The sequence below is a fragment of the Sturnira hondurensis genome, unplaced genomic scaffold (assembly GCF_014824575.4).
Source record: "Sturnira hondurensis isolate 20B ecotype Veracruz unplaced genomic scaffold, ASM1482457v3 Scaffold0014615, whole genome shotgun sequence".
In the NCBI taxonomy this organism is placed as follows: Eukaryota; Metazoa; Chordata; class Mammalia; order Chiroptera; family Phyllostomidae; genus Sturnira; species Sturnira hondurensis.
In genome coordinates this window covers 277,956-291,019 of record NW_028087246.1, presented here as the reverse complement: position 1 = coordinate 291,019, position 13,064 = coordinate 277,956, and the positions used below count along the sequence as shown (strand labels likewise).

The following is a 13,064-nucleotide window of genomic DNA, read 5'->3' as shown; positions in this document are numbered from 1 at the left end:
AAGTAGATAGGAGGATAGATGTGTGAATAGATGGGTCAGCTGTGATAGCTGGAGTTTCTTATTAAAGTAAGTAGCTAGAGAAGATACACAGAGCCTGGGTTGAAAACACAGGCAGAGTTTCATCTGAGTTAGAAAAAAGTAAAAGAATGTAAAAATACACGAGATTCTGAACTGGGGAGGAGGATGGTGAGGGAGCCCGGAGGTGGGCCAGGTTGGTTCCAAAGCAGAGACCCAGGGAGTGTGAGAGTGTGGGGGCGCGAGGCCGTCTTTGGGGAAATTTGGTAAAGAACCAACAGCAGATGAATTCAAGGATTGCCAAGGCTACGCCTTCATCTTTTCTTTCACTCGTATTCATGCTTGGGAAGTCGCAGGCATGTTACAAAACTTGTGACTTTGATTTGCAGATGAAGTACAACCTGCCCTCCTGGTGTGACCGCGTCCTCTGGAAGTCCTACCCCCTGGTGCACGTGGTGTGTCAATCCTACGGTGAGTGGCCTGGGGAGGTCCAGCTGCCTTAAACTACGGGGCTCCAGTCTGTCCATCTGTGAAACGGGAGAGCCCCCTGCAGCCCTGGCTGGGCCGCCCGAAGAAGTGGGTATACACTCTTCCGTCTCGGGCAGCAGCGTGGCATCTTCCAGTTTGGGTAACATTTGGATTATAGAGCACTTTTTAAGAGAAACATAGATGTATTTCTTTTGTTAATCAGCTTAACAATAACCCACAACCTTCGGACCAACGAGATGTATTTCTTTTGAAAAGGGCATATTAGGTTTGCACTATGTGGAAGTGGTGATTTTCATGGATCAGAAAGAGCCAAATATTGGAAATTTGTGTGGCTCCTCCTAATACCTAGTATACACACATGTATCTGGGGAGATTTAAAGATAAGTTGAGTTAAATGGAAGAAAAAGGCATAATGTGCAATTTTAAAGTAAATAAGTATGGGAAAATTATCAAAATGATTCAGTGATTATTGACTCTAGAAGTTTATGATATGCTGAAGGAATTCTTAATTGCTTGAGTGCTAACTCTGAGAAGCGACTTGTTAGTTCCTGTTATTGGAACTACTCCGCTCTGCGTCCTTAGAAATTCACAGAGCGGAGTTCCTTGGGACACTTCTTCCCAGACAGCAACATCCAAGGAGGGCCATGCTTGGCCCGGCGTGCACCTCATGAGACCATGTCACAGGCCAGGGACCCCTGACAGGCTGCTGTGACCCCAGGCCTGTCTCACAGCTGAAGCCTCCCACCCTGCCCCACGCACTGCTGCCCAGGGCCCACCCTCTTGGTTCCCACCCTCTCAAGGGATCTGCAAACCCTCATGGGAACTCAGGCTGTGTAAAGTGGAACTGATTTTCATTGCTTTCTGTTATGCCTGCTGTCCAGAGGGACCAGAGCGGCTACCACCCTGGGCTCATTGGAGGCAGGAACAGAAAGGGGAAGTTGACGATGTAGGGAATTTTGCTAATGCTATTTCACTGGAGGCCGGAGGGCACAGTAGAAGGGTTTAATGAATTGCAGGTGAGTGGGAAATTGTGGGGGAAAAGGAAAGAATGTCCAGAGCTGAGAAAATGGGGTCAACTGGGAGCTTCAGTCTTATGAAGATGATATAATAGAATGTATCCGTTAGCTACTGCTGCATAACAAATTACCCCCCAAACCCGGCAGTGGCTTACGATGCTCTGGGCTGAACTCAGGGGCCTTGGCTCTGCTCTGCTTGGTGCTGTCCAGGTGCACCCAGGCCCAGAGCACAGTCGTATCTGGGACTGGCTGGCTGTCATTAGGGGCAGTGGTGGCAACGCAGCCATGAGCCACTGTGCCTCCAGCAGGCTAGTCCCGGCTGCTTCTTCCCCGTCCTAGGGTTCCCTCTTACATGTCTCCAGTGTGGAAGTACTGTCTTCTAAGTCTCTGCTCACCTCACATTTGCTAACGTCCTTATGACTGAAGGAAGTCCCATGGTCAAGCCCAGGCTCACTGTGCAGGGACACGGCATTGCCACATGGGTCCACCTAAGCTCTAGGGCAGTCAGTGCCATTATATTCAATATCTATTGAAAGTATTTTATTTATTTATTTATTTTAAAAGATTTTATTTATTTTTAGAAAGGGAAGGCAGGGAGAAAGAAGGGGAGAGAAACATCAATGCATGGTTGCCTCTCACATGCCCCCTACTGGGAACCTGGCCCGCAACCCAGGCATGTGCCCTGAGTGGGAACCGAACCGGTGACGCTTTGTTTCACAGGCTGGTGCTCAGTCCACTGAGCCACACCAGCCAGAGCTATTTATTTTTTAAATATTTTACTTATTTACTATATTTAGACAGAGGGGAAGGGAGGGAGAAAGTGGGAAAGAAACATCAGTGTGGGGTTGCCTCTCACATATCCTCTACTGGGGACCTGGCCTGCAGCCCAAGCGTGTACCCTGACTGGGAATCAAACTGATGACTCTTTGGTTCATAGGATGGTCCTCAATCCACAGAGCCTCACCAGCCAGGGCCCTATCTAAAAAATTTTAGCCCTGGCTGGTGTAGCTCAGTGGACTGAGCGTGGGCCTGCGAACCAGACAATTGTGGTTCGATTCCCAGTCAGGGCACATGCCTGGGTTACAGGCCAGTTCCCGGCAGGGGCCAGTTCCCAGCAAGGGATGCATGAGAGGCAACCATACATTGATGTTTCTCTTCCTCTCTCCTTCCCTTCCCCTCTAAAGACAAATAAATAAAATATTTTAAAAAATTAAAAAAAAATTTTAAGAACATTTTTTAAACTGCTGCTCATCCACCCCGTAACTTCTCTCCAGGACAACCCCTCTTCTTGGCCACCACACACCTGCAGCCCTGCACACAGCCAACTCCCCTCCTGCCATCCTCTGCTGATTCATGCGGCACCGGACCCTCCCTGACTTCCTCCTGTCCGTGTCCGAACGAGTTCTACGCGGGGGCACCTTCTGCCCCCTTCCCTCCTGTCTCAGAGAGGGATGTCCTCCTCCCCCCTCTCTGGGCTAACTGTTCCCCCTGGGCCCTGACTCGATGCCCTCCTTCTCCCCTGTACCAAGACCCCACTTGCTTCTCTTTTTCTGGCCCATCTCATTTTCGCCAGTTGATCTGATTGTTGTTTCAGTTTGTCTTTCTGATGTTCGTTACTGAGCGAGCATTTTTTTCCATGTTTATTAGCCATCTGTATCGTTTCTGTGATTTTTATGCCCAGATCCTTTGCATGGTTGAGGGGTGAGATGTTCCTCTTTCTCTTGCTAATTTCCTTCGTAGAAAAAGACAGGAATCTGTCTCACTGCCTTCTGGGTCTCCTGCACCGTGTCTCCTTTGCCCATTAATGATTATTGGCATGTCCTGGAGTTTCCCCCTCATCTCCTCTCAGCTCCTTCGGGTCTTTCTGGCAGAAACCGAACACCCTCTTCCGGTTCTGCTTCCACCGAACCTCATCTCATGACTCCAATTCGAGAGATAAGTCCACTGCCCTGAGTCCGCAGCCAGGCACCTCCACGTGGCTACATCAAAGGCACTTAGAACTCTGTATTTCTAGAACTGTGTTCTATCTCTTAGCTGCTCCAAACGCACTCTGCTGCCTTCCCTTCTATTCAAGCCTCAAGCTCCTTGAAAGAGGTGGGCACCCTCAGTGTCTACACTCTGTCACCTCCCCTCCTCTCTGGTCCTGCAAGTCACTATGAGCCAGGGGAAAGTGCCATCTTTCTTACTGAGGAGCTCAGTGACCTTAAATGCCCACCCCGCTCTCCAGTGCCGCAGGGGGCTCAGCCCCGAGACTCTCCGCAGCTCACACTGGGAGATCTATGTTAACAGTAGTGAGTCTTTAGGGGAAACGAGCGTAGGCACACCTGGGCCACAGAGGGGACAGTGTCACACACTGTTACTGGGGCCTTTGGGCGTGGTTGTGGGAGGTCGGTGGAAACACAAGTGCAAAACTTCTGGAGGCTTCCATAAGCATGAGTGATTTCTGCTGCTGGTTTGCCATCCTGGGGTTGACCAGAAAGAAGGCTTCCTCCTTCCCTGCTCAGAAACGGCTTCCCTCCCTCGCAGGCAGCACCAGCGACATCATGACAAGTGACCACAGCCCTGTTTTTGCCACATTTGAGGCAGGCGTCACCTCCCAGTTTGTCTCCAAAAATGGTAAGTGGTGGGCAGTGTCCGTCCCTCCATTGTCCACAAAGACAGGGGCCCTTGGGCACCACCCTGTGGTGGCGGCAGTCAGCTGTCTGCACGCACGCCCCTTCTTCCGGCACCCCGCGGCCCAGCCGCGTCAGGATTTCGGGCCAAGCACTTTCCTGTTCTCTGCAGCAAATATGTCGGCTTTTTAAGCCTCACTTTTAATGCAGTCTAAAATGGGGTAAGTGAGTGTATTCTACAGTGGGACACATTTGCCACCAAAGACACTTCAGGGCAGGACCCGGCTGACCAGTTATTGGTACTGCATTTATCTTAGTATGTTTTTCGTTTGTCTCTTCTGTACAAAGCAAGCAATACTGGTTTCCCACTTCGTCCCGTGGTAGGCCTTCTTATTTAAATGCATTTGTTAAAGTTTAAAAAGTGAGTCTGAAGAAAATGTAAGTCACTGTCAGTGCAGGTGCGCGGTAGAGGAGGTAAATGTGTGAAGGCGGGATTCGGGTCACTGAGTTTAGGAAACACTAGAGTGAGTGACACTCAGATTTACAGGTGATTTTTCAAATGACCCAGCTCAGCCCTGGTCACTGGGCCACCCTCATCCCAACAGGGACCTGATGTTCTCTCTGGTGTGTCCAACCCTGGGCCTGGGTGACTGGGGGGCACTGATGTCACTTTCTCCGCCAACCCCCGCTTCTGTGGTCAGCAGACAGCCCAGACTTGCTCAGAAGGCCAAGCGGGCCCTGCACAGGCTGCCCCAGCTGCTGTGTCCTTCGTGCTGTGAGGGACGTGGGCAAGGCTGGAGCAGCCGTCTGGGGACACCCCTCTATGCTGTTGGTCCCCAGCGATGGGACTTACCCTCCCCAAGCAGCCTTGACCCACCATCCTCTCTCCTCCATAGCTCTGGCCACTCTGGCTTTCCAGAATCTTCCACCTCTTCCCCAGCTTGCATCCATCTCCCCCTTCTCTGAGTTCCTGCAGCACCGATGGGGAGGACCCTGCAGTCACACCCTCCATGAGGACCCTCATTGCGTCCTCAGGACCCGGCCTGCCTCCCCTGGGGGTACTCAGCACGGAGCAGAGGCCCACAAACACCCAAGACCTGGAACATCTACCTAAGCAGAGCCTGGCCTGGGTGCCATGGTGCTTTAAAAAGGAGAGAAAAGTGAAGTGAAACAAGCCAGATAGAAAAACGAGCACTGTGTGGAATCACTTAGCGTGGAAACTTAAAAAAACAATAGCCGATGGTTTTCTACCATCATTTCATAGATGGTAGAAACAGAATAGGGTGGTGGTTCCCAGGGACGGGGTTGGGAGGTGGTGAGGGAAATGGGGAGATGTAGGTCAAGGGTGCAGACTTTCAGCTCTGAGATGAAGAGGTTCTGAGGGTCTGTGCCTCAGTCCAGTGGCTGGCTATAGGTAATCACACAGTGTCATCTTACTGTGCGCGTGGAACTTACTGAGAGTAGGCCTCGAGTGTTCTCACCACACCCCAAAATCCCCACAAAAACAGGTGATGATGTAAGGTGATGGGTATGTGAATTGTCCTGATCTTCATAATCATTTCACAATGGGCATGTGTGTCAGAGCATCACTGTATTTATTATATACGTACATGCCTTACATACACACAGTTGTATTTGTCAGGGGTTCCTCGGCAAAGCTGGGGATGAGAAAAGGATGGGAAAGATAGAGGGGGTGTCCGTCCTTGCTCCCCGGTGGCTCGGGGTTTACATGAGCGGACTGACACCTGTTCACAGGCAGCCTAGGGATGCTTGCAGAAGCGTCGTCTCCGAATAGCACTGAGTACAAGTTACGTGAGTGGCAGGGGCTTGGATTCAGGAGGGGCGGTGCTGTGCCTGAGGAAGGAAGGGCAGGGGTCCCGCTCGGCCTGAACTCGGAAACGAAATGGATCCGGGTATCCAGCCTCCGAGACCAGCGGCTCTGCCACACCAGCTCTCTCTGCTGGAACTAACAGGGAGACTGAGGCACCAAGCTGAAGGACATGGCCTGTGACCACCATGCAGCTCTAGTGACAAAGCCGAGGGTAGCTCTGATCCAGGAACGTTTGGCTCCTCCCACTCCGTCTCCGCCAGTTTGTGACTCGTCACAGAGGCTGTTGCCACCTCGGGGATGCTCTGTGTGGGTGGTGGGACTTCAGGAAAACCTCTCCCCACCTGGACTCTCACCGTCCCTGGCCTCGGGGGGGCAGTGCCGTGCTGGGAGCCGATTTGAAGCGCCCTGTCTCAGGCACACCGTGGGCCCAATCTCCGTTCTCGCCTGTTCCAGGCCCCGGGACTGTCGACAGCCAAGGGCAGATCGAGTTTCTCAGATGCTTCGCCACCCTGAAGACCAAGTCCCAGACCAGATTCTACCTGGAGTTCCACTCGAGCTGCTTGGAGAGTAAGGGCCTGTGGGGCTTCCTTCTGCTCGCGTTGCCTCTCCGTGGGTGGTCCTTTGCCCCATTGTTCCTCTCAGGGAAGGACTCATGGGTGCATTTCAGAGGGGTCATAGAAGTGGGGGTGCAGGCAGAGAGTACAGGGGGACACCAGTGGTGTGGGGGCGTCTGAGATGCTCCACTCCAGAGACAGGGCAGTCACTGAGGTCATGACCCCTCAGCCCCTTGTAGGTGACTAGGCAGCTGGATCCTTTCCTTGCCCCTCAGGGCAGAGTGTAGACCACTCGAGGGTCCTTCCAGGCCCAGCTCTGATTGGAACCAGTGGGTCCTGGGTGAAGGTCCAGAGCTCCCGGGGTCAGCGCCAAGCCCTGAGCCGCCCGCTCTCCCCCAGAGTCCTCTGCTCTTCCCTGAACCGCAGACAGCTTTCCCAGGGGCCTGGAGCCTCCCCTCAGCAGTTAGCACAGAACTCCCCTCTCGTTGACACTTCCAGGCGTGTTGTCTGAGGCCGTTCCGTGTGGGCAGACCTGTGGGGTTTCTGGGTCTTCTCACTGAGATGGTCCGGGCAGTGTTGGTGGTAGTGGCGGGGCGGGGAGGGAGGGCGGGGGACAGGAGGCAAGGGGATGGTGGAGAGTTCCAGAAATTGGGAAGAAGACCCACACCCCCGGCTGCAGTACTGCCCCACCCCCTCCCTTCTCGCACTCTCCTGGGCCCGAAAGACCCACCTTCTCCCGTCCCGGGAAGTCTCCAGGTCCCAGTTCACCAAGCAGGGGCAAAGTACTTCCAAAAAGGATGAGGACTTTTGTGTGGGTGTTTTTAATAAATTATTGCGACATTTGCATACATCTCTATGGAAACAGCATATTAGGAAGCTTAAATTAGCCTTTGAAACGCTGCCATCTTGAGCGGCGTGGGAGAGCTGTCGGTTCCTAGTCTCCTTGCCTGTGAAGCTGTGGTTTCTTTGTTGCCTGGTTTGTTGCACAAAGGAGCCCTTAAGGAGAGAAATCTGATTTTCCTAAAAATAAGTAGACCCCAATGGCAAATGACCATCCCCTGCACCAAGACAGAACCCCCAGCAAGCCTGACCCCCAAACGATGCTGTGGGCCCTGCATACCCAGGAGGCAGGGGGCATCTTCACTGGCCAAGGTGGGGTGGCCCTGGAGGCCTGTTCTCTGAAAACCGGCCTCCTTATCCTCCGACAGGTTTTGTCAAGAGNAAAGGAGCCCTTAAGGAGAGAAATCTGATTTTCCTAAAAATAAGTAGACCCCAATGGCAAATGACCATCCCCTGCACCAAGACAGAACCCCCAGCAAGCCTGACCCCCAAACGATGCTGTGGGCCCTGCATACCCAGGAGGCAGGGGGCATCTTCACTGGCCCAGGTGGGGTGGCCCTGGAGGCCTGTTCTCTGAAAACCGGCCTCCTTGTCCTCTGACAGGTTTTGTCAAGAGTCAGGAAGGGGAAAATGAAGAAGGAAGCGAAGGGGAGCTGGTGGTGAAGTTCGGCGAGACCCTTCCAAAGGTAACTGGAGAACAGGACACCCCAGGGCAGGTTTCGCAGCCAGCAGCGCTGGGCAGTGACGCTGGGCAGTGACGGGGCTCCAGCCGGACCTGCCCTGGGGAGCGGGCCTCCCGAGTGCCAAACTCGGACAAGGCCACCGCAGACCTGCCGCCCATGGCCCCGGCTCTCTGTTCTCTGTGGTGGTTAAACTCGGTCCTGTGTCTGGCAGCCCCAGTGTTTCTAAATGGATTTCAATTCCCGTAAGGGGTTGTGGGAGGGATGCAGAGGTTGCCTTGGCAGACCACATGACTTGACAAAGAAGGAAACTGAGGCAGATCTCAGAGAGGTTTGTTCACGGTCACCCGACTTCAGTGACAGACCCAGGACCCATGCCCCGAGGCCCCGAGGCCCCCAGGCCCCCACAGTGAGTGAGTGCTCCTTCGCCCGGTCAGCCCTGGCTCAGAGGGTCAAGTGCAGACATAGAGAGGAGGCCATTGGCTCCTATTCGGACGTGAACTCAGAGAGAACTTGAGGTGACTGTGACCCGTGCAAGCAGAGGGCTACAATTTAAAACACGTAGGCGAACCTTTGCTGGGAATACATCCGTCTTCACTGCAGAAAAGCCCGGTTTTCTCCCTGGAACCCAGATGGTTTAGGGATGTTCAGTTGATGGTGAACACATCTGGGTGTGCATACTGGGTGTCACACAACAAGGGAGGTGGCACAGGGGCAGTGTGCAAGGCTGGGATGATCTGTCACATGGGGTGGGGTCTCAGGGCCTCTCCCAGAGGGTCCCCTCAGAGGTGACACCCAAATGAGCTTAGGAGGATGGCCTCTCACAGCTGGAGGGACCTGTCCTCTCCCAAGGCTGCGGGGGGCGGGGGGGTGCGGGGTGTAGGCCGGTTTCGAGGGGCTGGGCTGCCCGAGCTGGCACTCGCTGGTGACTGGAACCAGCTCTCGGGCCACACTCACGAAGGCCATGTCGTCTCAGAAACAGAGGCCACGCCCAAACCCCAGTATTCTAGTTCAGGTGCACTCCGATTGCGGGTCCTCCATGAGGTGGGGTGTAGCTGTCAGACGCCCTGGGCTATTTTCAGGTTCACCCGCATCCATGTCGATCTGGGCTCCAACCCACCCTCCTGCTTCTTCTCTCAGCTGCCCCCACGCAGCACCCAAATGCTTGTTTCCTCCTGTGTTCAAGTTCGGAAGGAGGCCAGCGTTCCTGTCCCTGCCACACCCTGTCCACTTCAGGGACCCCTAGGGTACTCCTGTCCCCATATCCTGACCACCACCAAGACCCAGTGCTCTGTCTCTGTTCTCTCCTCTCCCCCACTGCCACCTCCCACCTGTCTCCATCCTCCCGTCGTCTTGCCCAGGCATCTGGAAGCCTAATGGAATTGGCTGTAATGCCCGTCTCATGCTGGCACACCCTTCTTTATCCGACCACTCCCTGGTGGCGCATGGGACGAGCCCAAACTCCTTGGCTTGGCTCCCAGCCCCCTCCACCTTCAGCCGCCTCTGCTCTTACAGCCCCTCAGGAACCTCACTGCCTCCTGCTCCCAGGCCCCTCCTCTCACTGCACCCTCTCGAACCCCTTTGAGACGCCCAGCACTCTCCTGCTACCTGCCCCCGAGGTGAGGTGCACACCCAGACATTCCTCGTCCAGACGTCAGCCCCCTGCTCCCATGGCTTCCCCGGGAGGGCGGGGCCTCCTACATCCGCAGCACCCAGCCCCGGGGTCTAACTCCGAGGTGGCCACCAGGCCATGAACAGGGGTCAGTGAACAGAATGGTTGGTGCATCTCTGGAACCCCAAAATGCCTCAGAGCACCCACTGCGATGTCCAGTCATTTGTTCTGGAACTTTCACTCAGCATGGCACCAGACCCACACCAGGGGTCTCTGTATCTGTGGGTGGGAAGCAAGGGGACAGGGCTAGAACTTGGGGTCTGTGCCTCTCAGCCACTGAGCCACCTACCCACAGGACACTCCAGACCCACCAGGCGTCCACATGGGTGGACACGGAGGCCTTGGGGTGGCACTGTCACCGCAGCCTCCATCCTGGGAGGGGCCGAGGCTAGAGCAGCCCCCTGGGTGGGGGGGCTTGGGGTGGGATGGGTACACTCAGACCTAGTTTCTGGTCCTGTTCCCTTTGGCTTGCCTGCCTGGCCCCTGGGGATGGCAAAGGAGGGCCAGGGAGACAGTGAAGGTGCGGCATGTTTGGGGTCTGGCCCATCCCTGAGGCCTGGGGTGCAGTGTGATGGGCGGGGACAGGAAAGGAAGTTAAGCCCACCGTCACCCCGCTGGGTGTGGAACACCTATGGCTTCCTTCCTACTCTCTGGGCGTGAAAAGCAGATTCAGTGTGCTTCATAACAACACATACAGGCCCGCTTTCTCCAGCATTCCCCTCCTCTGGGCTGGGGACCCTCACCTGCCTGTCCCTGACCTGTCACCTCTAAGCCCATGCCCTTCTCTTTGCAGCTGAAGCCCATTATTTCTGACCCCGAGTACCTGCTGGACCAGCACATCCTGATTAGCATTAAATCCTCCGACAGTGACGAGTCCTACGGTAAGGGTCGCGTGGGTCCCTCGGGTGCCTTACCTGCTGTTCGATGGTGGCCTCTGATGTAAGGGAGGCCCACCTGCCACTCCTTGCCCCAGGCCAGGGCTGCCAGGGGACAGTCGCTAGTCAGTTGCCCTTTCTGCCTCAGCAGCCACCTCCCCTCCCATGTCCTGAGACTGCTGTGTCTGATTCCATGCCAGGTGCTTTGCAGGCGTTTTAAATTTTTATTCTGACAAGACGTTTGAATCAGACACTGTTCTCCCAGTTCGTAGATGAGAAAACTGAGGCTCAGCGTGGGTAAGGGACTTGCCCAAGTCATAGAGGTAGGAGCTGGCTGAGCCCTCATCTGAACCCAGGTCTTCCCAGCATTGCTCAGTGGTCATGCCAGTGGCCCCACCAACTGTGCTACTAGAGAGACATCATCCTCTGTAACATCGTCAGCCTGTCCACGGCTCCAGCCCAGGGCCAGGGTCGCCCTCACACTTGGCACAGTCAGTGTGTCTTGTCTATAGCATGGAGGAGAGGGTAGGTGGCCAGAGAGAGGCTGGAGGCAGGAGCCTGATCAAGGAGCCGCGTACAAGCCTAGGGGTAAACACCTGGTCCTCGGAGCACATGATTGGGTGATCAGCTCTCCCTCGCACAAAGGTGTTGGCAAGGGTCAAGGTGAGAGACAGGGATCCTGAGTGAAAGTAATGGTGGTAAAGATGGAGAGGCAGGGTGAACCTGAGAGGTGGTACGAAGGGACATGGTCTGGCTTTGGGAATTGGGGAGAGTGGGGTGAGGACGGCCCTGCACTTCTGGTTTGAGGAGCTGGGCTTTCCCTTTCCTGACCCCGGTCCGCCGTGGTGAGGGACCAGCCCAGGGGGCTGACAACCACAGCCAGAGGCTGTGGCGTCGGGGACGTGGTCAGAGCTGGTTTGAGAAGGCGGCCAGGTCATGGTGGCACATGTGTCCGAGAGACCCAACAAAGTAAAAACTCAACCGTGGCCCTTGGAGTGACTCAGGACCATTGTGGCCGTGGTGAGACAGTGTTTGCAGGTGGTTAGGGAGTGAACGGGAGAGAGGACGTGGGGGGCCTGAGGCAGGCGAGAATGTGAACCTGGTCCAGGGAGCGGGTTTGCTTTCAGTGGAAGGATTTTGAAGGTGCTCGGTGCTGATGGTGGAAGGCTGGGAACAGAAAGAGGCATGGTCACAAAAGGCGCCCCTGGGTGCTGGTCGCCCGCTATGCAGACTCGGCCAAAGCCCTGGGATGTAAGGACAGTCACTGCCCTTGTTGCAGAGGTGAAGACATGAAGTGACTTGTTCAAGGTCATGTAGCCACTTTGACAAACTACTGTCAGAGTGACTTTGACAAGCTACGGCGTGGTCTTAGATTCAAACCCAGGCAGCCCAGCTCCAGAATCATTCCTCACACCCCCTCCCAGTACAGCACTGGAAGGAGGGTCCCTGAGCCAGGGCAGGGGCAGGGAGAGCCTGGGGTATCCGGGCTCCAGATCCGAATCTCCTGTCTGTCGTGACGGGGGAGAGAGAAAGGCTCTGTGTGGATGCAGAATCCACGGGCTCAGTGGCAGGAACCGGGACTCGGGTCTGATGTCCCATTTCCTTGGTCCAGTGCTGCTGTTTGCCTCCTTCGTTGCCTCTTCTCGGAACGCACGCTCGCAAAGAGCACGCTGTGATAGTAACAGAGAAAGACCCACTGGCGTTCTCCCTGCCCCCGCACTAGTCCTTTCTATTGTGGCTTCATGCTCTCGTCCTCACGCACGTGTGCGCAGATTTCTGCCTTTCTAATCATCACGGAGATGCCATTTATATTCTGCTTTCCTCGCCTTGTACTGGGTAAGACCCGCTTTCCTCGATTCTCCCCCATGGTCCTCGTGATTGTTGCTTTTTTGTGGCTTCATAATATTCCATGGATGTGCTGTCTCATTCTTTAGAGTCGCCTTTATTGCTATTACTGCCAGTGGCATTTGTTAGTGTGATCAATGAGGCTGAGATGGATCTAGGGGCATTTTTTGTTCTCTTGAAGCTACATTTTTTTTTTATTATTTGAGGTCATCTCTTTAGAGGGAGTTCCCCTGTTTGCTGGTCAAAGGGTATGAACATGTTCATGATTCTTGGCCCTTGTTATCAAGCTGAGGGCCCATGCTGACCTTGCCATCACCTTGATGACAAGGCAGGGGTTTCCCTGGTCCTGGCTGGCACTGGGCGTCTCCTCCCTTCTATTGGGGGCAGAGTTCACACCCACGAGAGCCCCTTTGTGCTGCCTTCATGCGCGTTGCTGACGGCTTCCGAGGCCGGATGAGTTTCCATTTATTGAAATTAACCAGCTGCAGTTCTTTTGTGTGAAATGACTGTTTGGGTGATCTGCCTGTTTATCAGCTGGGGATTCAATTTTGAAGAGTTCCTCGTGAGTTCAGATAAAATCCACTTTGTGAAGCTGACTTCAGTGAATGGTTCCAGTCAATCATCTCATCTTCTCC

At 54.6% G+C, this 13,064-nt stretch overlaps 1 protein-coding gene across 2 annotated transcripts in view; it reads left to right on the top strand.

Moving 5' to 3' along the window:
• INPP5D (inositol polyphosphate-5-phosphatase D) overlaps positions 1-13,064 on the top strand; it is a 106,014-nt gene that overhangs the window by 83,901 nt on the left and 9,049 nt on the right. For both annotated transcript variants that reach the window (XM_037063490.1, XM_037063492.1), the window contains exons 18-22: positions 405-486; positions 4,047-4,136; positions 6,417-6,530; positions 7,961-8,043; positions 10,503-10,590. In XM_037063490.1, the coding sequence (XP_036919385.1) occupies positions 405-486; positions 4,047-4,136; positions 6,417-6,530; positions 7,961-8,043; positions 10,503-10,590 (457 nt within the window). The remainder of the gene's footprint in view (positions 1-404; positions 487-4,046; positions 4,137-6,416; positions 6,531-7,960; positions 8,044-10,502; positions 10,591-13,064) is intronic.